General features: G+C 41.4%; 1 protein-coding gene across 12 annotated transcripts in view; it reads right to left on the bottom strand.

Annotated features, from left to right (window-relative positions):
• Positions 1–19213, bottom strand: part of SYNCRIP (synaptotagmin binding cytoplasmic RNA interacting protein) — a 36657-nt gene extending 17444 nt beyond the window's left edge. For 8 of the 12 annotated variants that reach the window (XR_015258317.1, XR_015258319.1, XR_015258316.1 and 5 more), the window contains exons 1-10: positions 19023–19213; positions 17364–17523; positions 16379–16497; positions 16097–16204; positions 14255–14368; positions 13993–14169; positions 8819–8954; positions 7660–7865; positions 2357–2506; positions 996–1117 (exon numbers count right to left, since the gene is read on the bottom strand). Coding sequence is in view for 5 of the 12 variants with exons in the window: in XM_086745959.1 (XP_086602085.1) it covers positions 996–1117; positions 2357–2506; positions 7660–7865; positions 8819–8954; positions 13993–14169; positions 14255–14368; positions 16097–16204; positions 16379–16497; positions 17364–17511 (1280 nt within the window). In the remaining 7 variants the exon portion in view is untranslated. The remainder of the gene's footprint in view (positions 1–995; positions 1118–2356; positions 2507–7659; positions 7866–8818; positions 8955–13992; positions 14170–14254; positions 14369–16096; positions 16205–16378; positions 16498–17363; positions 17524–19022) is intronic. The other 4 variants (XR_015258321.1, XR_015258320.1, XM_086745961.1 and 1 more) reach the window with 1 other exon arrangement.
• Positions 19214–27860: the final 8647 nt, after the last annotated feature.

Consider the following 27860-nt stretch of genomic DNA (forward strand, 5'->3'; position numbering starts at 1 on the left):
ACTTTCAGCAGTATTTTGTATTTTAATTAAACAGGTATTTATGGTGGTGTTGCCAAGATATAGAAGGTACAGAAAGAAATCAAAGTTGTATCACCACAAGATTTAAGCAGAACAGAAAAGGCCTGTCTGGCATAGAAGAGAAGCAAAAGAAAAAAGAAATCCACTTCTTGCAGTAACACCAGATGCCCAAGGAAGAAGAAGAAAAGGGCCAAGAAAGTTACAAGAACTATAAGCAGGACAAACTTAACCAATTCCATGTGTACAGTAGGTCACCATCTGGAGATCTGTATTAATCTGGTAACCTCACTATTCTGTCTTCTTGGATGCTGCACAGAAGCACTAGCAGAAGTTATTTTTAGAAATAAGGTGGGGGAGGGAAGATGATTAGGAAAGCTACAAGATACACAAGAAGAAAAATACATGAGAACATTAAGTAGAACATACCAGCAAAAAATGCCACTCCCCACCCCATCTCCCCCACCCTGTTCAGCATTTATTAGTGCAAGATACCTATTAGTATGAATCTGTAAGCTTCATGAATAGATCTACCTTCTGGAAGTGGGGAGAAAAAAAAAAAAAAAGACGACTATCAGGATCCTCCTTTCAGTGGGTAACTTTACTGAACAGGGCAGGCTGTATCAGTACTGCTAAGCCTGCTGGGAGGAGCACATATTGCTAAGATCATCCATGCGACATCTGTCCAGAAGAACATGGAAGTTTAGAATAAAAAGTGAGACCTGTACATTTCACGACCTTCAAACATCTCCTCTGGTGCTCTCATACAGAGCAAAACAGTACTTGAATTCTCACCAACACCACTACTAGATCTTAAGTAAAATGCAAACAACTTAAATGAATAGAACATTTTCAGAGAAGCCAGAAAACCTGTATACACTATAGTATACACCTACTAAAATACCCAGAAGTTCTAATTCTGTAGGAGTGTACACATCTGTGAGAAGTAATACAATGTACGTGCATGCATTTACACTTACATCTGATTTTTAGCCGCTTGTCTCTGAGCTTTCCGTTCTTTCCTTTTTTGATCTGGTGGCTTAGCAAAAACAATTTCAATGTTTTCTCCCTCTAAATCTTTGCCATTCATTTCTTCCATTGCCTGAAGGAATTAACCAGACTTTAAATATACTTCTAAGCATAACTGAAGTGATTAATTTTATTCTATCTTTTAGAGTATGCATTTTTTAATTTGTTATCCAGAGCTAGAATAACAATATAAAGCAAAAAAAAAATTTTAAATAACCAGACAGCATAGTATCATGGGTTCCAGAGTTTACGCATTTCCTCTTAACTTGGCTCTCAAACTCAGGATTGCATGTATCAGTTTAGAAATCTTCCACTCAAAACTGTAAAATAGGCTTCAATCTTTGTAAGCTGTTCCAATTACTGAAGTGACTGACCTGCTCTCTGAAAGTACAGATTTTGCAATAAGGGAATAAACTTCTAATGTCAGCACACATGCAAACGTTACTAAAGCTAGAGATCAGTATGTTTTTATTCCTTTACTTTACTTGTAATAAATGTAACTATTTTTAAACCAGAAGCCAGAAAATCAGAATTTAACAGTTTCATTCTGACCCCAAAAAAAATCCCTGAAAGAAATCACCACAAAACCCAAAACCAAAACAACCCACACCACCACCACCCACACACGTACAACTCTCATGGGTCACAGTAATTGGTACAAATTTAATTCAAGCAGAGGAATCCTAAAGATTCTACCATTTTTAGGGATACTACATAGCTAAGCCTTGATTGAATACCTATCCTATGAAAAAGACTCTTTCCATCATCTTCCTAAGCATCTGCTTTAAGGTATCTGTACAAGTAAGAAAAACTTAATTCCCTTGTATCCTGCATCCTCCCACAGAATATAAGAAATAGCCAGGACAACAAAATCCAGGAATGACAGTTACTCAATCCTCCAGTACCTCTCAAAAAAAGAAAAGGTGCCTACTCCACACTATAAAAAGGAAGCAGTTCTGTTCCTGAAAAATAAAAAATATTACCTAAGTTCTTATCATCTGATCTAGAGAAACTCTTCAGATTCTACCAATAATTTGGTGAGAAGAGTCATTGGACTTCTAGCACTTCAGCTTCAGATTATAACCTTAGATACTCATCAGCAGAATTACTTAGGATAGGTGCATCTAAGATCCACTTTTCAAGCTAGTAACTGCATCTTCCTAGGAGACACTCAGAGAGGACAAAGTTATCAGTGACAATGTGTTAGCATTTCTCCAGAGAGAGCTTTTTCTCAAGTTAAAAGAAGTATACAGCTTCTAAGTGATACATTTAGTCACTACTTATACATACAGTTACAGTCCTCTTCACTTACCTTTACAGCACCATCCCGTTCATCAAAATGAATGAAAGCATAGTCTTTTAGCTTCTTCACTCGCTCTAACTTTCCAAATTGACTGAAAGCCTTTTCTAGTATCTCCTCTGTTACAGTATTGGCAAGATTGCGTACAAACAAAACTTTTACCTAAAAAAAAAGAGAGAGAGAGAGAGAGGGGACGACTTAGAAGTATCATTTAATTCCAAAACACAAAATTTAGTTTTGCAAGTCATTACTATTGGCAGTACTGAAAACATCATTACATTGTATATACAGCATTTTATACACATATACATGAATATGTATGTTCATATATTAATACAGCATGAGTTAGCGCCAAAATCCCCTGACTGATAGGAATATTAAATCTGTTTTCAAACATGATTACATAAGTATTAGTATCCTAAAAGTCAACCCAAATTGTGTTAATGTTTAAAAGAATCTTAGCAGCAGTAATTTTCAACTCAGAACACTTTCAAACTCGAAAGCAGTCAACCAGGATTGGTTACACACAAAGTAATTTATCAAAACATTTCATTGTTTAGACAGGTTTTTGCTCAGGTATTTGCAGAACAGTCATCACTGTAATATCTAGGTCAGAGGTGACAGGCCTGCAGCTCTCAAGCTGCTTAACTTGTGGCTCCCATGCTATAGCTACACCAAATACCTAGCATCAGGACTGTGCTTGCCTGAGGAACACTCAGTGACCTGAATCCACAGCTAAAAGAGAACATGCAGACTGAAGGGGGTACTAAGGCTGACACTGCCAAGTCACCCTTGGACTTTCTCACAAATCAAACTGCGTCCTTCCCTTGAGAAACAGCCACCTCCAAAGAACTCTGAAACTCTACTCCCTCCCCTAGCTCTCTAAAGCATGCAATATGGCTCTTAAGCTACACAAAGACTGCTATGCAGCTTGTAAGGTCAGAGAGGCTGGTTATCTTTCAACTACTGAGATACACCCTGTTAACTGCCTGACACTGACTGAATCATCAATATAAAAAGCTTCATCAACCACCAACGGCTTATGATAAACAGAAATACAGAGCAGTCTGACAAAGGCTTAAACTAGGCTTTTAATTAACATAGCAGACAACGTACACCGGACACCAGGAATCACATTTGTTAGTGATCCGTTCGGTATGCAAAGACTGGTCCTTGTGTCCACGCTGTTGCTGCATTAAATGACTGTAGATCATCAACATGTCTGCATGGTGTCATCCATGAGTTCTCACAATTTACAAGCCTCTTTGGACTTGCCGGGGAGAGTCCCTTCCACAGACTGCCACCATGCCCTGACAATCTAGTCACTTCTTACTGCCAAAGAATGCTCATTCTCACCTTTCTACAATGCAGCTGCACAGACCTGCAACTTCTGTTCACATCCCCTCTGCTACTAGTGGTTTCTAGATGATGTCAAGTGAACATTGTACATGGCAGCACTGCCTTTCTGCTCCTAACTCTGAAGGTCAACACAAATAACACGGAGTGTGACAGGACCAAAGAAAGCATACTTTGATTTTTGAAGCAGAGTTATAATCTCTACTCCCACCACACACAGGAACTCAATAAACCCAAACACCGTTTTAATAAGAATTACTATGTAATTAAGTTACAAATAAACAGGATCTTTGTCTGGCTCACTAACTGAACTAGGATGGGATGCACAGTTTGGAAGAAGGGATACAACAGATCGTAAATGTGACCCAGCATATCAACTCTAGTCTTTGGCAATAGTGACTCTTGATGATTCTCAGGAGATTACAAGTCACAGCCAGTTCCACAGTGAAAGCTGCTTCCTACCCTCTGTTAAGCTTTTCCTACATGCCTTCATGGTAAAAGTAACCTTTATTTCTTGTAACCCATGTGCAACATTAATTTTTAGTAAAGTGTCCTAATTGCAACCTTCTTTCATGAAAATGAATTATATGAAGCTTTACGATGTAATAAATTGTTTTAAAACCTGGTAACTTTCAAACAAATGTTCCTTATTCTTGTACTTTAGGAAGTGATGAATCGCATGAGAAACCCTAAGTAGACCTCATTAGTAAATCCACAATGACTGATAGTGTCAGCTATGATTAAAAACCTCAAATAAATAATATTTTTTTTTGTTACAAGATGCACTAACATAACACTTTTTTGAAGAAGTAAAAGGCAACTAATTTAATTTTTCCCAGTGTAGATAAATCCATTAACCTCTAACAGCTTAAATTTTTTAACATTTTTGGTCCTATTACAGATTAAAAGCATAGTTGAACCAGTCAAAGAAGATGTCAAAGCTAGGAGACAGGTTAAAGTACAGGTTGAGAGAAGATTAACCCATTTTTACTTCATTTAAGCTATGTACAGAGGGAAGAGGGGAAAAAAAAAAAGTCCTCTTCGTTAAGGTTCATAGATTATAACACCAAGGATCCATACACACTTAGCAAGCAATATACCCACCAGCAGCCTTTTGTCACGAAGGCAGAACTCACTTTTAAAACTGCTTTAAGATTAGACTACCCCCAAAACTTCTGCAAATCTGCTCCTTCTCCTCCTTCTCCTCCTCTGACCTACGGCACAAACACTTGACTTCTTTACCACAACCTCCAAGAGTTACTAGCCCTGTCTCCTGCCCTGTAATCTACCAGGCAGCCACAAGGATAAGACTTATTTAGCTGCTTAACCTGCCACTCAAGAATGTCCTCTGTAGCCTCAGCCATGCTACAGAAATCATGTAAAACATTAAGAAATTTATCTACACTACAGCTATAAGACGCATCAAAATAACACTTAGGAGAAATCAAGCTATCAACACAGCTACCGGAAGTTGGAAAAAAGTTCACTTTGGACCAGAAATCAATTACTTAACCAATTATACCCTGATCTGTCAGTACAAGCACTAATCTCCTGCAGCACGTATGTCTAGCTTCAGAATCAAGCTTTCTACTTGATCATGCTCAAGGTACTTTGTATTTAAGGTAACAGCTCATGTAAATTTTAAGCATGCATCCATACAGTACTCTCCACAACATATAAGCAAAAGTCTGGAGGAGAAAAGAAAAAAGACTGAGTAAATATTTCATAAATTTAAATTAGTAGGTGTCCATGTACTGATGAAATGACACTCTGCTTCTGCGAGCTATTTAGAACACCACTGTTTACCTTCTGGCTACACAGGTGAATTAGTCTTCCCCATAACTTGCTCTGATGGACTTGCTTTTCTAGCAGTCTTGAGAGGGAAACTGCTGGATTAGACAATTATTCTGAGCAATCTACTCCTACTCGCGCTGTTTCCTCCAGAGCCTTCTAACACAGGAATATGTACGATGACAGGAGTCAACAACTCTCCCTTTCCTCCTGACTGACAGTACTCCACAGCAATGACAAACAACCTGCAGTTCACATCTGGGAGATTACTGAATGCAGTGGGAGCTCAGGTGCTCTCTCTCTTTGGAGAAAGACTGCTAGAAAAGCAAGTCCATAAGAGCAAACTATGTGGAAGACAAGTTCACCTTTGTAGTCAGAAGGTGAACAGCGTTGTTCTAAATACTTCTTTCTCTTAGGAGAAAGCCAACAATACAGAAAGTTGGGGGTTTTTTAATTACTGGGTTTTCTTTTTTTTTTACAGAAAGTAAATTTACAAAAAGTAAACCTAACACTTCCAGAAACACCAGATGAGGTCAAAGTTTCTTGCCCACTTACTGTACATTTGGAGAAAGACTGAAGTAGAGACTTCCCTTGTTGCAAGAATAAACTAAGGGACACAATTAGCGAGAAAAGTCAGACACTTGTCTCAGCTTGTCTCAACTTCTGCCTTCAGACACAAGCTAGATGTTCTCTCCTTTCTCAGTACTCTCATTCAGCAAGTCTCACTTTTCCATAAGTCTTCAACCCAAACTCCATGCCCTATCTTCAGCATATGGCACTAGAAGTATACAAGTTGATTTTCTGCATATTTTCCATATTTATGTTTCTTCCTTTTTCATGTTCCATTTCAAATACAAAACAATACAAGGTATTATTACATTTTTAAGTATATATTAAATAGGAAAAACCACTATCAAGCTTTAATTTATTTACCCTTTCACTCCCCACATTTGTAAACTTACTTAGGAAAGATACCTGATTATGTCCCCTATCACTTCCTGCTCCACAGAAGTTCCTGCTCATTTGTTTTAACAGTTTGCTGGATTAGTTCTCTTCTCTTTTGAGCCAAGAAGCTGAACAGATAAGACAGGCCACTGTATTTAGGAAGTGACACCTTCAACAAATTTTACCTGCAAGACTCTTCCCCACTGCTCATAGTCTACGATGCCAGGCAAGAAAAATAAAGTCTGCAGACAGGGTAGCCCAAAAGCCTCTGTAATACCTATATTACAAAAGCAGCTTTTCCCTAAAACAAGCCCCCACCCCAACCCTTTTCCCTTATGGCTCACCAAAGAGGAGATCCCAGCCAAGCTATCTTACTAGGTCCATCAAAGTAGGACTCCAGCAAGTGACGTGTCTCAGATGAGAGTAAAAGCACAGACGAAAAGCAAGCAAAGAGAAAGAAGTAAGGATATGGGCTAGCTAGGAGTTTCCATTAAACAACTCAGCTACACAACAAAACTGAAAAAGACAGGGCTGGGCACTATCTGATGGGAAAAAGTTTCAAGTAATTCATTTCTGGCAAAATACCACATACATATAGAAAACAACTGCTACAACATACTTCAAAATGTTAACAGTCCAGATTTCAGTTTCACTGAAATATTTAAAGTCCAAAACACTACTAGTCTTAGTATTTTAAGGAATTAACTCCTTCTAAATTAAAGACACAGAGTTCCAAATACAAAGCAACTGCAAAACTTCTCAGAAGTAACTGCTAAAGACAACTTTGAAAATACATTTGTGCATCTGACATGTTTCAATTCTGAAGTTACAAAAAAAGTTGCAGGGTCAAAAAGAATTAAGGCTTGTTCTGTGGTCCCATCTAGATTTCCGTCCCTCCAAAATATTAAGCTACAAAACTACTTTAACTTTTGGAGTCACCATTACCACAACTTCCAGATGAGAAATTAAGTACATCACCCTATGTGTCATTTTGGCAAGAATTATGTTCAACATTCAGCCTTGGGAGCACAAAATAACATCAGTCAATAGAGCTTTTAAATTCACTTCAATTCTAGAGTGTATTCATATTTTTATCATCTCACTTACAACACCTCTGTCAAGAAGGCTGAAAGATGCTATTTAAACTTAGGCTAATGTTAGGAAGTACTTACTTTAGAACAAGGTGCTTTAAACATACAATTGTTCTTTTATAGCTTTATTACCTTTGCCATGACTTCAGGATCTGGGTCTTCTATAGGATCAGCCCACTCAACTGTAACAACATTTCCCCAGACTTTCACTTTGCCACTCATTAACCTACGTCTGGCCTGAGCAGCTGTTTTGTGATCTTCATATTCAAGGAAACAGAAACCTCGGTTCTTTTTCTTGTCATCAGGTTGATGATACAATATGACATCTGTAAGACCCTCTGAAATTAAGCAAAATATTTATTTGTTATGGCTTCAATCCATTAGTTTGCATTATAAAGTGGGGACTATCTTTTCAGTAAGTATGCATCTGACAAGTGGTTCCAAAAGAGCCAGAACACACCAGACTTTTGAGACCACATACATAATAAAGTTTCCCTACCTTCAAGATCAACATTTTCAAAGAGACATTAGACTATCTCAACTTGGGTTCCATTTATATTTAGTGATGAAAGCTTAGCATCTATGGAAGAGTACCTTTCCTCTAACTAGATGGGGAAGAGATAAGGGTAGCCAGCAGTTGTGCTTTGCCAGTTCTCCTCTCAAACCCCTAAATCACACCACCTATCAGCATGTGTTTTTTCCATGGATGTGTAAACAACAAGAGATCAAACCTGCATGACTTCAAGACATCTAAAAAGTTTCAGTATTACTTCTAGGAACCTGAAGTATATAATTCAGTGAAACAAAGAAAGTAATAAACTGTTATCTTTGCCAGTTTATATACCATTATCAAAAAGAGAGCCTTATCAAATCACTAAGAATTCTGAAGCACAGAACTAGTTACGTTCTTCAATCTGCTTCAGTTTTGACTTAGAAAGTTTTAAAACATCAATTAGTATTGAAATAATTAAACCATCTATTTCTTTGAATGGCTTTTTAAAACATTACACACTTACTGTCTAGGTAAAACTTGGAACCACATGTCTAGTCTAATCACAAATATTTCAGGCCTCAGTACAACAACAGTTTAAAAGAAAAAAAAACCCACAAACAAACAAACAAAAAAACAACAAACCACCACAACACAAACCCTAAAAGTCAGGAGAAATGCTGAGTGGTCTCCATTTGGATCCATCACCATTCAATCATAATCCAAAAGATGATGAAGAGAATTCATCACTGATCATAATTTACATCTTTCCAGCTCTACAAAACACAGTTATTGACTTACCTGTTACTTTACTAAATTCTTCAACAATTTGCTCCTTGGTTTTACTCTTAGGAATAGAGCCAACAAAAAGCCTATTATTGGCAACAGAGATGCATACACCAATGTGTTTTCCAGAACGAATTTCATGGTTGTTGTACTGAAAGAAAAATAAGTGGACAATCATCAGTTACAGATAATTTTCACTCCCCTCCAACAGCAGCATACCAAGTATTTTACTTTTGCAAACAAAGCACTGAGTAACGTAATAAATTTTTTGGCGTTTAACGCATTCTTGAGATGCGTATTGAACTGTTCTGAAGCATACCCATGTTCTCCAAGATAACTGCACAATTTCAGCCAATAATTATTTCTCCCTTCTTGTTCAAGCCTCTTTCCTAATACATGTTTCCCTAGAGACTTTTTAATGTAGAACCATGAAAGGTAAATCTTATGTCCAAGTCACCAAGGCTTATCCCTCCACAACAGTGCAGAAAAAAATGCAAGTTTCTCCATATATTGTATCTGAGAATTCTTGATTTGTGTATAATACAAGAGTTACAATTAAAATCAGATTCCCTTCTAAAGTTCTGTAGTTAACAAAAGAGAGTCATGATCAGGTCTTCCCCACAAAATGTGCAAGAGTAATTGGCAAACTCCTTCCAAAGCACATAGATTACACATGCAAAAACGGTAAACAGGAAGAACAACCTTCTACTGACTTAAATCCTAAGATTTCTGTTCAAATGCTTCTCCCACAACAGATTGTTTAGAAGACACCCTGAACAAGTCAGTAGTTTAAGAAAAAAAAAGTATTACTGTAGACATCTGTTGACAAAAAATGCCTTTCATTGAGATGCAGACACAGACATGCATCATCCAAATAAGCAGCAGGGAGGTCAACGGGTGGTACATCAACCCCTTTCCACCTGGAAGCCCTGCAACAGACAGTTCTTTAGCTAGGAAAATGTATTTTGTGGTCAACATCTTATTGACAAGCACCAGGATAGCTTTTTAAAATTTAATCTAGTATTTATTCTACAAGTTATTTTGTGTTTGGTGGTAAACCTTCCTGCACGAGCAAACTCTCCCACACCCCCTTCTTGCTTTATACACTAAAATCAAGGTGAATATGTCTATTTATTTATTTATCGTGTACAAACAAAACCTACATCACTGAAAATTTCCAAAGCTAGCCAACTGCAACAAAAGTGAGAGAAAAAGGAGAACTGTACAAGTGAAAAGGATCTGGAGTGGCATCTTCCCCACTAATTATGCCTCAAAACATAGCAGGATACAGTAAAAGGCTTCTACCTCCGTATCCAGAACATAGATGATTTTAAAGTAGGAAACAGCTGTATAGGAAGACTGTATATATTTATTATTATGATCACTAATAAACAAACATACACATTAATTAAGATAGATTACACTAGCTCAAAAAATAAAACCTTTAAACACCTTTAAAAAGTTGATAGTTTATTAGTCTGGAAACAAGACAGAAATTGATTCTTCATTAACTGAAGAGTACATTAGGAAGTTTTGGTTTTGTTTGTTTGTTTGTTTTTTTGTTTTTTTTGTTTTTTTTTTTTTTAACCAAGAAGGCAGTCAAACAGTGGAACAGGCTTCCCAGTGGAACAGGCTTCCTAGAGAGGTGGCCAACGCACCAAGCCTGGCAGTGTTTTAACAGGCATTTGGACAACGTCCTTAATAGTACAGCTTTAACTTTTGGTCAGCCCTGAAGTGGTCAGGCAATTGGACTAATGATCGTTGCGGGTCCCTTCCAACTGAAATATTCTATTCTATATGGATAATAGAAGATATTATCTGACTGTTCCTGTTAAGATCTAAGAGCAAAGTTTGGCTACACATTTAATCCCAAGAGAGCCCCTCATACAACTCATGGCAACAAAATACTATTTCATAAATTAAAAAAATTAAAATATTCTACCACATTTCAATTCTACATTGGTCGTTTCTAGCAGGTTTTTCATACTACAGTTCATTAACTACTACTTTTTATTGTCTATTTCTCCTAGCACAGTCAAAATAGTCTTGAATTAGGTGGTCTTGAATATAAAGTTGGTGGGCTTTAGGTAAATAGTGTGCATACCATCTGTAAACTTAGATTAGACATGAAAAGGCCTAAACCATTACCTGGGTAAAGTTACCAAATTAGCTACGTTAGCATACTGTTTCCCCGTCCTGTCACCAATGGATCAATGCTCAAAGTCAGTAACAGAAGTTACTACCCTACAGACAATAGATTTTTTTTATTTTGCTAGGTTCTCTAAGAACATATTCACAAACAGGTCAAAGTATGCATAAGGTGTGTTTTGTCATTTTATCCACTTAAACTTTCACCAGTGATTTTATTTTATTTCCAGCAGCAAACGGTCAGTTGTACTACTATGCATAGCTAGCAAACCGCTTAAGCAGCATATCTGCACAACTAACCTGTACCTGCACTTTGATCAAGCTTACACTTGCTCTAGTAAGAAATACTGAAAACTATATTAGTATATGGTGTATGCTTTCGACAAGCTTCACCTGACAAATATTTATCCTGTACATGTCTACAGTAACCTGAATCACTCAGAAATCTTTTGAAAAACTGAAATCTAACTTCTTATGAAATAGGAGAATTGAACGTGTGTGCAAAAGAATACAAGTAGAACTATAATTCTTAACTCAAACAGTATAAAACAGAAGATAAACACAAACATGTTAACAGGGAAAAAAATAAAATCAGACTTTGCATAGTCAGTGCTTGTGTGAACATTTGAGATGCCATTTCTACTTAACCAGCAGGAGTTAACCACTGGATCCAGTACTAGACAAAATTAACTACTGTTTGTATCTCTAAGTTTTCTCACTGTCGGGCCATAGCATAGCTCCATTGTCTCAAGCAGAGCCCTAGAAGTATTTCAAACACAATTTAGGGAATTTTCTGTGTTAAGTAGCTTAGAAAATACATATGCATAAACAAAATCAAAGCTTCAATCTTTTAAATTACAAGATTTCTTCTGGTTAATGAATAGGGTAAGTCAACATTAAGTTTATTCAAAAATTTTAGTTCAGTTTTACATCAAGTTGCTATAAAGACTGTGGCTGATACAGGAGTCACACAAATAGGAATTGTATGCAAAATATGTTATACCAACTGCAAGAGCCTGAAGACAGCTCAGTTTATTCTTTGCTGCAGTTTGGGTATTGACAAAACCTCAGAGCTGTCTCTTATTACTCAGAAGCCTACAGGCAACGCAGAGATTTTTATTCTCATTTTTGCTATACTTCACAGACTCCCGAATGGAAAAAACACAAAGCCTCTGGGAAGAAGATGGGAAATAACAGAAGAACCCCTATCCCAGGGAGCCCAGAAAGCTGGGAAACAAGCTGTATACACATCAGAAGATTACAGGTAGTATCAAAAAGAACATCACTTGTTCCAATACTAGGATATTAAAATGACTATAACCAAGGATTCAGTGCTTCTAAGCACTCATTCAGCAGCCTCTCCCACACATGCGTAACTAATACAAGTGATTCTCAACTGAGGTCTACATGCGTATTTTGCTAGTACCCCTGCAAATCCCTCCTAGACAACTTGGGAAACTTACAGAATCATTGAATAGTTTGGGTTGGAAGGCACCACACCAAACTAACCAGCCAACTATGGCTGGAACCATTCAAAAGCTGTCAAATGCCACAGAACACAATTTAAAACTAACCCTGTCCTCATAGAGGTTAGTATGAAGGCTGAAAAACTGCTCCATCAGTTGCAACATTTTTCAACTACTACAGTCACTGGCTATTTAACTGAAAATCAGAATACAACACTTTTTCCTGCATATTAAAGATCAGATATAAAGGGACATCAAGTACCTCCTTTCCCTCAGTGGAAAACTGAGGCTAGGATCTGATGTTACTTTTATTGAAACAGAACCTGAACGACTTTTTAGAGTGTGCTGTCTTTATGTACAATCCAGCTCAGTAAAGAAAATTCCTTCTTCTTCATTAACTAAGTGCCTCTGAGAACGTATATGATTTGATTCACTCTTTTGCTAAGTCATGTGCATAACTCTTAAGAGTTCACACACAATATAAATAGCTAGGTTGACAATGACAGCACAAAGAGGTATATGCAGTTATCCTCAGTATATTTGGATTGCACACAGGAAAATCATCTGTTCTAATTTACAAAGCTAAACAGCGTATACCAGATATTTTTGTACTTCTACTTTTGTAGACATTTCTATACTTTTTCAAAACACATTCCCATCTTCACCTTGATTTGTCTCCAACAACCGACTTAGATTACTAGTATGTCAACAGGGTACCTTAACGGTTTAAGGTGTACCTCATTACAGCAGATTTTAACCCTACTATATTAATACAGTATCAGTATGCCTCAGAATGAGTATATTCAGCACTGCTGAGGGTCATATCTGCACAGTGATCTGGGCCATATCAATGTAGTAGTAACTAGCTCAAAACATTCAAATTCAACTTCACTAGGAAAACAAAGGAGCAGTGTGAGGATCAGGGCACTGTTTCTTTCCCTCCTCTTTTTTAGCATTGGATACTTCACATATAAAACCTAGAAAGCTTATTAAAGGAAGCCTATTCCTTATACCAAACTTTTTCAAGCCTCTGTGTAAAGCAAAGGAAATGTTTTTTTAACCTGGCAAGGTTTATGACTTTTTCCAGTCAGCTGCCACAAACAGAACAGACCCTGACACTCAAGAGTGATTATTTCCCATCTGAAGTACCTTATGAAATTCTGTGACTTCAGAAGCATTTTTTCCAGCACGGGGCCCCCTGCTGGTGCACAAGCAAATCAGAAATCTCAGACAACCTGACCCATGCTTCCCTTGTACCACAGCAACACAAACACCACTTCTCTGAAAAACTCATCCAGGTGCAGACAGCTCAGAAATCACTATTGCTAATCCAACTTTTGTTAATGATAAAGGCTCATCTAAATGGACCAAACAATAGTCCATCAGCTTTTTTTTTTCCCCGTCCCTAATACAGCCAGTAAAAATTTATATACAATGTGGAAGTATTTAAAAACTCCTAGCAGACATCTGTGATATGATCTAACAATGACAGTTTCATCTTCAGCACTAGGATCAGGACAATACTTATAAGCTCTTAAGAAAAAAAAAGAAAAAAGAAAATCCAAGGAAACTTACCAGTTTAACAGCTTCCTGAGCTGCCTCTTTAGTACAAAAAGTGACAAAAGCATATCCTCTGTTTAGACCAGTTAGTGGATCCATCATTAAGCGGAGATCCCATATAGGGCCAGCTTTCTCAAATAATGGAACAAGTTCATCTTCAAACAAGTCTCTTGGAATCTTGCCCACAAATATCTGCAACAGACACACAGAATGTTGTTTATAAAAAAAATATACTTCCAATAAGAATACATCTATATAAACATCTCATTCTCCTTACCTCTGTACCAACAGAAGGTTGTTGTCCTGAATATACAGACTCTGGAGGAGGTCCACCATACTTTCTCTGTCCAGTAGTCACATCAAGAGTGTAGCCTGTTCTTTCCAAGAGTGCCTTCAAGCAAGAAACTTAAAATTTTAAAATCATATACAAATTGAGCTAGTTTAGATGCACTTCATTCACAGACAGACATGCTTACAATTCCTCTTAAGCTGTACTGCTTTGAAACTCCCACAGGCAAATAATCCTATTGCTAGTACTTCAACAACAAACTTGCAAAACAATTATTAGAACTATCAAGTAAAGAAACACTGCTAGAAAATTAAGAGATTCACATAGACTTTTCCCAATTCCTTTATTTTCCTACCAAAAAAAAAAAAAAAAAGTAGCAGCCCAGTAATAGACTAGCGAGCTTCCCTCTAATTTAGAAAGATCTTAGTCTGAGCCACTTCTTGTTTTGGCATGCCTAATCCTGCAAACATTTATGCACAGGAGTTCCCTTCACTTAATGAGATTACTCATAAGTGTGAAGTTAAAAAACACATGTTTAAATGCTTACACCCCTCGAACACTGTACTCACTGCTTCAGGTATCCCACCACTGAAGTGGTAGTACTACTTCCTCTCTCCTACTCTCCCTCCACACCCCCTCAAATTCCCTGTGGGCACATACAGCATCCCAGCACAAATGAATCACTAGAATCACTGCATACAGTTGCAGATATACTATCAATTTAAAATGTTAGATGAAATTCAACACGCAAATACATAATGAAAAACTCCTCTGAAATTAGTCTTTCTTAACAATTTTGCACAAAGACAAATCAACTCTACACACAAAGAAACAGCATATTAAACAAATGTAATTATAATCATGAGTTAGTAATTTCACAACTGGAATACTGCAAATGCTATAACCACCAGCAGCAAAAGCCATGCCACTTTTAAGTTAGTTAACCAAGTCTTCATATCATTGTTATTTTATGTGGTAGTGACAAAAACTGTACTATTTTTCTTTTAATTTATAATTAATGGCATCCTAGCCTCAAAATGAGAAGAAAAAAGATTTTCTAGTTTTGCAAACTACATAGTTATTTGTAATATATAACACATTCATTTTGCAGTTTACACATGAAAAATTCAAGATGAAAGATTCTCTCGCTTTTTACATCAACTGAGCATACTTAGATAGCTTTCCTTTCCTTAAACTTTAGTAAAGTTGCTCATCACTGAACTTTAATCATAGTATGCCTAACTCTTGAGACAGCAGTCTCTTGCTAGCAGAAGATTCAGTCCGAGAAATAACATGTGCATTACTAAGACAGTTTGGGGTACAGTGATTATGTCATAAGAAGTGGGCTAAATCCATTACAATCTGTCTTTTCAGACACATGGTATCACCTCCCTACTGCGGAGTTGCTTTATATCTGAAATTAATTTAAAACAAAAAAAAAAACAACAAACACAGAACAAAAAGAAACAAAGCCCAACCACCAGTAGCTGAAGTTATGCATTCTGAACTCAAAGATCTACACTGATCTGTTTCTGAAAACTTTTAACTGTGAAACAGTAGAACTGTCTCAACTAGACATAAAGCAATCTGTCAATGCTTTTTAACTTTCATAAACATTCAGTTCCAATAATTAACAGTATATTAAGTTTCCTCTTGAAGAAGACGAAGTGTAAGATAAAAATGCAAGTGACAGCTTTCAAATCATGACAAATAAGCTAAAATAGCCTTTTTTAAGAAAAGCACGGTTCCAATAGGATCAAGGAATCTGTCACAATAGCTTTGAAAAACCACAGATAGACCACATAAAACTTTTATCTTTTAGGCACATACCTTAATTTTTGCCTCATCTGGTCCTTTGCTAGAATCTGCCACCTTGGTCCCCTGTTTTTCTCTCTGCCTGTATGTCTTCATGACTCCACATAAAAAGGCACTTTTGTTCTGCAAAAGATACATTAAGCTTCAGTTCTGAAAACATGACAAGCCACAATCTAATTTTACCTTGAACTAACATAGTGCTCATTTTATGTATCACATATGCATCGCTGAAAACCTCTTGCCAGTCAACTAGCAGTTTATCCCCCAACAATTACATTCTAAATTGCTTAACATTACCTGAACATGTGAAAGATCACTGTCTTTAAATTGCTGAAGCACTGCCAATGCACCTTCTTCATTAAATTCCTTTAAAGCTTCAATAGCTCTTTCATCTAGATCACTATGTGCAACTAGCCCTAGAGAAAATAAAAAAATTACTAATTATATTTGGGCAGCAATCTTTGTTTAACTACATTTAGCACATTCAATGCATTTCAGTGACCCCTAAATCAATCACCGATTAACGTAAGTTACTATACCTAAGAAATCATTTAGTCCTCTTAAAAGTAAATGTTTAACTGTACTTAACCTTTTTCTTTATCAAAAAGTGCCGAAAACGTTAAGATTCAGAACAACAGTTACTGCATTTACGTACTCGTTCGACTTCTGTTAAACCCACATGATACACAGGCCAAGTTTACTCTCAATATCCTGAAGCTGAATTCAGAAGGACCTATCAAAATCTGACTTACCTTGAGTAGAAATGGTACCTTGGTACACTCTGAGAAGACTATAAAGCCAAATAAACTGCAGCACTAAAAGTCACCACCACAATCCAAAAAATCAAGCCTAAAAAATGCAAGCTATTACCATGTCTGAGAGAACCACTACAATAACCTTTGCATCCGTGAGCTGAAATGCTGTCACGAAGTATTACATGAGAAGATGAATACCAAGGCTTCAGTTACTTACAGTTACCTACAACTACTGTAAAAAATGCACAAAGACCACATCATCTACTCCTCCTAAATATCATCTGTTACCTACTCCAGCTGCTGCTATGGTCACCTACATATTTTACCTCCTTCCCACCCCTCAAGCCCAAGTAGCCTGGCCTAAGACTTTTCTCTGAAAAATACTACAACAAATTAAAACATCCACAAATTTGGTAAGACTGCAGTTCCCATACTTTTGGAAACCACAAAAAGTTGCTATTTTAGCCCAAAGACAGCAGAATCCAATAAAATATTCTAAGTGTGGTTTTGCAAGTTTTACATCTTACCTGCAACGTAAATTTCATCTAGTTTTTCAGCAACTTTCTGTGGTAAACCAGCATCAAGCAATGTCTGGAAATGCTCAGAATGGGTAACTGCAGCAGAGGTATCCATGGGCTCTTCAGTACCATTCCCATTTACATGTTCAGTAGCCATGTTTCCAGATATCTGTTCAAATGCAATAAGCATCACAATTAAGCTAATAATACCTTCAAGTACAGCAATTCAAGTGACAAGACATGCAATAGACTGCCCTATTCTTGATGGGAAAAAAAAAAATCGTAGACCACTTCCCTGTCACTTTTTTTTTGTTTTGGAAGACGCACAAAATTCCTCAAAAGAAGCACTAACACAAAGGAGAGTCCTAACATCACTGCCTAGCGGGGGTGGGGTAGCTTTCACTGCAGGTTTTACACAACCCAGCCAGACACTGACTCACCTCCTTCTCTCTGTCTCTCTAACACACTCCCTAAGAAGCTCGGAACAAGTTAGAAATGGAGCAAGAACCCAATGGCAGGGGTAGGAGGAAGAGCAAAACCTGTCACAAGCAGCCACCGCTACCACCGCGACACCGTCACTGACACTCGCCGCTGCCTACATCTCCCGCTGCAAACTCGCTGCCCCCGGAGCGAGCCGCCTTCTCCAGGCCTCGGGCGCGGCCGGGATCCCTTCCCGCCTCCACTCCCGTGTCGGCCAGGCAAGCAAGAGGAACAAAGCGCTCTTCCCAGTCCGCACCCACCCACGGCGGCGGCGGCAGCAGCGGCAGCCGCCATGAGCCCGATGGAAACACGTGCTCTGCGCGTTCAGATGTCCTACAACTTCCTCCAGTGACCGACTTCCCCCCCCCTTCCTCGCCACACTCCCGCAGGAGGAGCGGCTCCCCCCCACCCCATGCCCCAGCCATTTCCCACCTCTCACCCTATTCCCACCGGCGAGCGGTTGCAACACCCCGGGCCCGGTTTCACCATTCGGCCGGGAGCTCGCGGCGCCTCCCGGCCCCGCCGCCACCTCCCCCCTCTCGCCCCCCCCCAAGCCACACTTCTCCCCGAAACAATGCAGGGGCCCGCCGCCAGCCCGGTCTCCCAGCCAGGAAAAGCGGCTACCCGCTGCCCACCGCCTCACAGCGTGACCAGGGGGCACGCGAGACCCGAGCGACCCCCTTCCCCACGTTCACGCCAGGCATCGAGGTCGCAGCTCCTCTCGGCGCGGCCCGGCCCTGCCCAGCCCCTGACGGGCAATGAATGGAGCGGCGGAGCCGGCAGGACAATGAGGCGAGAGCCACGCGCCCCGGACGGGGACGGCCCTGGTCCCCCCGACCGCCGCCGCCTCCCCAGCGCCGGCCCAGCTGCCGGGCCTAGCGCGCGGGCACCGGCCCAGCCCGGCCGCCCCCCGCCCGACAGCAGCGGCCACGAAGGCAGCCAGCTCCTCCACCCATCACGCAGCGCCTGGCAGCCGGGCCCTAGCCCGACAGCGCTGCAAGGGCCCCAGCGTGCTCCTCCCGCCCCGCCCGCCTGCTCCCCTCCGCCGCCTCAACCTCCTCTGCCGCCCGGCTCGGCTCGGCCCTGCCCCGACCGGCTCCCACCCCGCTCCGCGGGCGGCTGCCGCCGGTCGGAGTCCGCGGCGAGCCCGAGCCCGCCGGCCCTTCCCGCCGGTGCCCAGCGCCTGACCTGTCGCTGCCGGGGTGAAACGCCGTGCGAAGGGGCTCAGGGCGCGGCTAGCGGCTCGGCGTGCTGAGGAGCTGCCCCCCTTCTCCGCTCCCTCGGCGTGTCCGGACAGTGTGCTGGAGCTGGCGTAAAATGGCGGCCGCTCGAGCGCTCACGCCGCTGCTGGCACCAACCCCAGCCCCTTCCACTCAGCTCGGAGGGGGGGGGAGGGGGGGCGGGCGGGGATGGGGGGGGAAGAGGAGGAGGAGGCGCCGCGCGCGCTGGCGCAGCCCCAAACCCGGGGTCTCCCAGGCAGCTCCGCAAGGGTTATCGCCTCGCCCCGCCCGCCGGGCTGCCCGCGCGCTCGCCCGGCCGGCCTTCCCGCCCCGCCCCCGCGGTCTCTCTCTCTCTCTCTCTCTCTCTCTCTCTCTGTCGCCCGCCCCTCCGTCCACCCCCACGCGCTCTGCGTTCCATGCGGGGCGGCGCGCGCCGCCCTCTCCCTCCCTCCCTCCCGCCCGGGGCGCGGAGGAGGGGGCGGGGGGGGGTGGGAAGCGTCCCGGGCGAGGGCGCGCGGCGCTCGCGCACGCGGCGCGCTGCCGAGCGGGGAGGCGGCAGCGGCGGGACAGGCGGCGTAGGGGTACCGCGCGCTGCAGGGCGCGCCCGGCCGCCCCGGCGCTTCCCGCGCCCCCCTTGCACCTGTACGGGCGCCGGGAGAGAAACGGCGCTCGGCGGAGCGGCTCGCCGGGCCGGCTGGCGATTGGGCGAGCGGCCGTTCCCACGGCGCGCAGGTGGCAAAAAGGGAACCGGCGCGGCCGGGGAGAACGGAGGAGACAAAGCCACGCAGACAAAGGGAGGGAAGAGCGGCGCTTTGTGTGGCCGCCGGCCAGCCGGGAGCCCGGCAGCGCTCCGCAGCCGCGCCTGGCGTCTCACCGCCTTCCCTGCGGGGCGGCCGGAGCTCTTCTCCCTCAGGCGGGCTCCCCCGCACCTCGGGCAAGCTCCCCAACACCGGCCGCCGCCCGACTGTCGTGCCGAGGAAGCGTGTTTTGTTTTGTTTGGGGTTTGTTTTTTCTCTCCAAGAGGAGCGGGAGTTTCCCTCCGTGACCGCGCGGTGCACCCGCGGAAGCCCCGGCGTTGGACGGCCCCGGGCGGTGGTCGGCGGGGCGGGGAGGACTCGGAGTGCAGCCCCACCGGAATTCCGCGGCATGCCTGGAGAAAGGAGGCCTTCGCCCCACAGCCGCCCTTCCAGCGCCCGTTCGCTTACGGTTTGACTTTCCCATGCTGGCCCCAGCAGAAGGTGGGTCTCGCCATACAAGGCGGCCCCGTGTGGGTCCCTTGCTGGGGATCCTCGTTGCACGCTGCTGAATTCCACTTCCTACCACGTCTCACCTCTCACGAGAAACTTGGAAACCAACCTAATAAGCTCTGCCAGACCCGTAACTCCAGATAAAGACAGCAAAGTGAAGGCAGGAAGGCACACACAATATTAGTCACTTCCTCAGCGACAAGCTGCCCGGCTACTGCTGCCCCTCAGCCCAGCCAAACACCTTCCACATAACTCCAGTGTTGCCAAAAATACTTAAACCTGCACAGTGGAGCAAGCACAGGCAGTTACAGAGTTAGTTCACTGTCAACAAATGCTCACAGGCCCGTGTCTGAGTATGTGAAACAAGTGGTATTCAGTGAGACGAGAAAAATCTCTTCAAGTACTTGATGCAGTAAGACTTCGTTAAAAACTGAACCACTCCACACATTAGTCTGAAGTAGCAACGAATACAACCTATCCCAACAAGTACACCCTATCCCAGCTAATTTATAATTTTACTTTTCCCCATGTTTAAAAAATTTTTAACAATTAAACTTTCTGAAAAAATAATTTTAGTGAAAGAAAAGCTTTTTTTTTGTGAAAACTTGTATGGTATTTTTAATCATATACTTTATAAAACTGTTAAATATTTTGCACTCTTCAAAAATTTATAACTTTCTCCAAAAGTACATCTATCAGCTGGGCAATGAAAGTAATATCCTCAAAACTAAATTTGGAGAGCATTTTCCGGTGAAAATACTGCACCAAAGCATGTTATTTTCAGACCTGCTTTTTTACAGAAAGTGTTTCAGTGAGGTGTTTACACATGTGAGCTAGAGTAATACCTAAATTTCATAAACGGACTTGTTCTCTGCTACTAATGAAAACAGTGACAAACATTTCATTTAAATTCTCAGTCTGAGGGTCTGAACAACGACAGGTGGCAAACTCCTGAGAAAGTAATTCCCACGTTCAGGCCCATTTTTAGAGGGAAAACTTTATGCACTTTCCTTTTCCTCGATAAAATGTAAGTAAAAACAATAAAAAGACTAACGATAACTAGGATAAATGCAGTGAGCGGATTTGCACCCTTATTTAAAATGACAGCTGACCCAAAGTCAGAGTTGCAGCTATTTGATCCTTTGAAATTTTATGTAGAAAGGAGGAAGTAAGGCCTCTGACATACAATTCCTCTAAATATAGCTCAATTATTAGTCCTAGTACCAGTTGGACAAAGATAAAAGTGGTATGCCCAGGAAAAGATCCATGAAATCATAAAATGAGTTGGTTTTTTTTTTTGGTTTTTTTTTTTTTTTACACTCATGTGGAAACATCTATTGAAAAGACAGCCTGCCGAGAATATATGCAGGCACTTATCTGGTGACTTGGATCAAGACAAGGAGTTTCACTGCACATGTCTGAAAGTTTGACAACATCTCGCCATAATGGAAGTTCTGTTAATTGCTAAGTTTTCCCAGAATATGAAACACCTGCCTGCTTCTAGTCCAGTCACAGCAGGACATGTGAGCCTCCCCCAGCACATCCACAGTAAAACCAGTGATTATACCAGGAACAGCTACAGAGTTGCACAGATAAAACAGTGAAAAATAAATTTAATTTCACAATAGGATTATAAGTCAGATTTTTGCTTTTGAGCTATTTACATACAATTAGAGAACTATACCCTAAGCAAAGAGACTCAACAGGAGTTGAGTTTCCATGATGCCTTTCCCAAGTGTGCACACATTGGAAATTTAGGCTCAGCTATAGGACTGGCAATACTTGAGCTATGAAACACACCAGCTACAGCTTTAGAGGGGCAGATCACTGTGGTCATACAGCAAATGACACCGCTTGTAATAACGAAACAAGCCCCCTGTGCCACAGCACAATTCTGAAATGATTCAGCCATTCTCAGGGTTTCTCAGCAGGAGGTTTTCCAACCTTACCCTTTAGCCTCCTCGGTAAAACTGCCAAATATTAATGTACCTGTCCATTATAAGGATACTTAACTTCTGAAAGGGACTGCGGTCTGCAGGTTATTCTGTATAGTGCACAGCTGGCACTGTGACACTTGGCCTCTTTACCCTGTGAGATCTGTGGTAAAATAAGACTATTTGTGGAAATATCTATTTAATTTGTTCATTCTATCAGTCAGAAGCTCCATGTCTTAAAAAGGAGGGTTGAGTTACAAACTACAAGGCCTGTGCCTATTAAGAGAAAAATACAAGTCATAAATAAACCCAAAGGAGATGAATCAGATATATTAAGTTTTCTTCAGGAGAAAGCTTTTCATATATGTCTGAATGGCTCAGTATTATACTTTAGTGGGCTGATTTGAGAGTTCTTCCATTCTAAAAAGTAACTTACAATCTAAAATTGTCACATGATTTCAGCAAAGACTAAACTTAAGCAATGGTAATATTTTCTTTTAATATTTTCTTTCCAGTTATGTCCTTTGTGCATCTTCTTAGTTTTCCAAAACTAGGCAGGGGTAGAAACAAAATCAAGGTTATTCCTCTGTTTATATAAAATAATTTCTAAGGCTCTAACTTTGACCTTGCTAACTCTTCAGACACTTCACTTCTTCCAACTATGTCAGGAAAGTAAAAGCAGCAAAATAAGCATTTGCAAATACAGTGATTATGGTTCAAAGGACCAAAGGCCATGGGCACAAACAAACATGGAAGGTTCCCTCTGAACATCAGAAACACTTACACTGTAAGGGTGACCAAGCACTGGCTCAGGTTGCCCAGCAAGGTTATGGGGTCTCCATCCTTGGAGATACTGAAAAGCTGTCTGGACATGGTCCTGGGCAGCCATCTCTAGGTGGCCCTGCTTGAGCAGATGGATGGACTTGATCTTCAGAGGTACCTTCCAACCTCAACCATTCTGTGATATGGTTAATTATCCTGGTCTTTACAAATGCAACTCTATCCATTGACTAATTAACATTTCTTTGAGATTTGGAAAGACTTTTTTTCCCCTGAATCGAAAAACTAAACTAATTTCTCACTAATTTTCACTTCTTCTAGTTCTGCAAGCTGGATAAGGAGTCTTCTCCTACAGACTTAACACCTTGCATTTCAGGTCTTTTGAGGTTGTAATCACCTGCAGTCTGCTAAACATTTGCCCAGATAGTCACAGGCAGAAAACAAAGCTGGCAATGAGGCTCTTCCAGGAATTATTTTGGTGTCAAATGTATTTTATATATAGACTGAATATCTTTAAACAGTTTTTTTCCGAACTGCTTCTCTTTACAGCTGTGCTACAGTAAAAGTGCCAGTGAAAGAAAGAGTATTAGACTGCTTACTTCTGTGAAATATCAATGTTTTTAAGTCCTCCTTTCCAATACCAATCACTGCTTTTTCCTCTTTCCAGTCAACATCACCCCCCTCCTCCACGCACAGGTACACTCTCTCCCCACCCAAAATCAAATACTCCAGAGCTGACATTTTAAGAGAGGCACAAGAGAAGCAGCAGAAGGTTGTTTAGTTCACATGCCATTAATACCTGTAGCTTTTAAGTTGTTTATCAGTCATGGGTTCAGAGCAATCATTGTAGAATTCAATGTATTTTGCAGTACGCTGTAGGTTAATGGGCAAGTTCTGAAAGAGGTGTGGAGGAGGAGAGCACTCTATTTTTGCATGCACACAAAACGGTGAAGTCACTTCCGTGTGTGTGTGTGTGTGAAATGCCAACTCAAAAGCCATCCCAAACTGACTTACCACTCAGAATCCAGAACCTCAGCCTTGTAACAAAGAACTATAAATGCCCTATGCTTACTGGCAGAAAAGCAGTGTTAGGGTTATTCAGAACCTAGACCTTCAACATGGATAAGAGACAAATGAGCAAAACATAATACTGGCCTACAAAATCAGAAGTGGCATGGAGAAATCTAGAGAATAAATGTTCACCCTTTCTTCTTTCTACTGGAGATTGAATGCTGGTTTTAACTCTTCAGTCTGACATTACAAATACCCTGTCATTGCAGCAAGCAGAACATGCAATCACTAATCTGTTCCTCTCATTTCAAACTCTCCCCACTTCCTACAGAAGTTTATGTGCAAATTGTTCCCCTTCCTCCAGATTCCCTCTAATCACATATTCCTAATCCCACTACAGACCTATAAAACACAAGCTTCCTACACAAATAGCTCACAAGCTTACCAAGAATGAGGGAACTATGCAAAGAGGCTTCCCAAGATGAAGAAAAAAATATATATATATACACACACATATACACTCTGCTTTACCATGGCTGTGGGTATGAAAGTGAGAGTCGGGACACAACTACTACTGCCTTTTCTGTCCAGTTCCCCTTTGCATCTGATCCTTTAAAGCTCTTACACAGAGGAGCGTTACCATTAGGTCAGCACCTGGCAAAGCTCCATGGAAAGAGGAGACAAGATATTCAGCAAAGTGACAAGGGTTGTTGTTGTCTCCCTTCAAAGTTTTCATCAAATACACATGGAGGGGCTGGAGAAAACATTTCCTCCATGTCCTAGTGCATTCTGCCTTACGAGGACAACTCATGCAACAGAACTGCAGAGAGCATTCCTCCTCAGTATCTATCTTCAAAACATCTCGAAGTCATCTCAGGACAGTACTGCTATCTTGTCCACTTGCGCAGTGCAAGGTAGCCAAGTGCTGAAGCTGCAGTTCACTGCATAGAGCCACAAGTGAGTGTCAATGCAGAACTGACTGCTGTATTTAGATCTTCCTCCGCCCCAGAAACCCATCCAGCCCTGCCCTTACATCCCTGTACAGCCCTGCCCAAACATCTCCCTGTCCTCACTAGCAACCATTGGGATTCCAGTACTCAGTACATGAAAAAAAAAAAACCAAAACCACACAACTGAAGGGTGGAACAAAAGGACCCTCAGGGGTCCATATTGGGCCCAGCTACGTTCAACATCTTAGTCAGCAACATAGACAATGGGATAGAGCACACCCTCAGCAAGTTCACTGACAACACCAAGCTGTGGGATGCCGTCCACACACTAGAGGGGAGGGATGCCAGCCAGAGGGACCTTGACAGGCTGGAGAGGTGGGCCCATGCAAACCTCATGAAGTTCAAACAGGCCAAATGCAAGGTCCTGCACATGGGTTGTGGCAATCCCAAGCACAAATACAGGCTGGGCAGAGAATAGATCAAGGACATGGACCAGTTGGAGAAAGTCCAGAGGAGGGCCATGAAGATAAGGCTGGAGCACCTCTCCTATGAGGACAGGCTGAGAGAGTTGGGGCTGTTCAGCCTGGAGAAGAGGAGGCTCTGGGAAGACCTTATAGTGGTCTTCCAGTACCCAAAGGGGACTTGTAAGAAAGATAGGGAGAAGCGCTTCAGCAGAGCCTGTTGTGGAAGGAAAAGGGGTAATGGTTTTAAAATGGAGATAGATTTAGATTAAACATTAGGAAAAGATTTTTCACAATGAGGGTGGTAGAACACTGGCATAGGTTGCCCAGAGAGGTGGTAGATGCCTCATCCCTAGAAACATTCAAGGCCACACTGGATAAGGCTCTGAGCAACCTGATCTGGTTGGAGATATCCCTGCTCTTGCAGAGGGGTTGGACTAGATGACCTTTAAAAGGTCCCTACCAACCCTAACTATTCTATGATTCTATGACCCTTGGGATCATCTAACCCCACGTGAATTACTTTGTGCATTAATCCTATCTGCAAAGGCAGACAGTGTGTCATTAGGTCGCAGAATATTCTCTCCCCAGGTCTGGGCATCTTTCCCAGGAGCACACCGCGCACCACGAACACAGTGGGCTGTTTTCCAGCCATAAGGCAAATGTGGACAGCACAGCTTGCATTGCCAAAGCTAAGCCCTCATCCACCTTAACCTCTAAACCATGCCCAAATATTACATGTGAGACTGTGCTAGCTGGCCCAGGCATCAGTCAGAGACTGCATTAACCCTTCATGGCATGAATGATCAGTTGCCAGTGACTGGGCTCATGTCCCAGGCCTGTTTATTTGACTAGTAATGACACTGCTGATTACTCAGGAGGGAAAGCACCTGATGCAGCAGTTGCAATGCAGAGCTTTCAGGATAAGTGTCCCAGACTACTTAACATGTAACCAAACAACCTAAAAATCCTTTCAAGCAGTGGTGAACCCAAATAACCTTGTGTCTGCAAGGTCCTTGTAAAAACAGAACAATTTCCCCCCCCGCCTCCCCCCACCACGTTTACAGTCCTTGCCAAGGCAGAAGTGACTACATAAATGCAGCATTTCTGCAGATCCCAAAAGCAGACAATACAATCTTTTGCATATGACAGCTTTTTTTTTTTAAAGATGCCTGGAGCATGGCACACTAAGAGAGTTCTCATTTACAGCACGAACTCCAGACTAGAGCACAAGGATGCCAAAACAATTAGTATCAGTGCCCCAGACTCTGCTTGCTGCTTTTCCATAGTCTTCTTTTGGAAGATCTACCCTATACTTTCGTACGGGGCCTTGAGAAATAACTAGAATTAGATCTTCAGCTAACACTGTGTGTAAGTTTACCTTTTCCAGCCTGCGTAGCAGTAACCAGGTGTCTCTTCATTGTTTTGCACAGGGCAGTGCGGGCAACGTAACCTGTTCTCAAACCTGAACAAATTTGTAATTTAATACAGTACAACTAATACAGCATTATGCTGCTAGAAGCAATAATTTAGTTATTCAGGGAAGCAAAGTTTTAATTTTACCTAGCAACTGGGCACTAGAAAAAAAATAAATTGCTATTCTGTGATCTGCAGGAGACATATGAGGAACATTATGCTTTCAATCTGCCTTCAGAAAATAAACTTGGAAGTATCTCTTTGATCCTGTAAAAATATACAGAGTTGGTTTTTCTTTGTTAAAGTTTAGATCTTAAAAGTAGCAGCAAGTAAGAACAATTACAGGGAAGTTTCATTTTGAAAATTTCAATCTATCAGGGTCAATTTTAAAAAAATCTTTTATCAGTTTATGACTAGATAAACAAATAAATCTGCAATAGAGCAGTAAGAGGAGTCAATGCAACTGTATGAGAATATAGATTTCTACTGCCAATACATCAATTCTTAGTTCCAGCGGGATCAATATAGATATCTAAGCATGTCTGTCCTGGTTCTGGCTAAACTAAGACAATGTCCATAAAAAAAATTGTTAAAATCACTGCCAAGAGTTAAGTGCAGGAATTCTTAAATTCTTTTATACCCTTCCAGTTCAGGGACTTTCAGGTTTTACTGCCACATCCATAGCAATAATAGCTCATGTCTCTCTCTGGAAAAAGTACAAGAAAATCCTTACTCAAGAGATCTTCTCATGCATACTAAAAGGTAAATGGTTGCAATTTAGTGCTAATATTTATTTTTAACCCCTTTAAGATTTTATTAAAAGATCAGTCCTGGTTAGTAAATTTGATGCCTGAAAACTGTTAACCAATTTCAGATCAACAGTACTGATACACATCTACTGCGGCCAAAAGAGGCGGTAAGCAACATGCAGAAGAATCTTTTAGTCCGAAAGTGTTATGAACTCCTCCAGTCTAAGCACACAGGCATGAGAAAGGAGGGCTATTAAG

This window comes from Chlamydotis macqueenii, chromosome 3 (genome assembly GCF_036417535.1).
Source record: "Chlamydotis macqueenii isolate bChlMac1 chromosome 3, bChlMac1.mat, whole genome shotgun sequence".
In the NCBI taxonomy this organism is placed as follows: Eukaryota; Metazoa; Chordata; class Aves; order Otidiformes; family Otididae; genus Chlamydotis; species Chlamydotis macqueenii.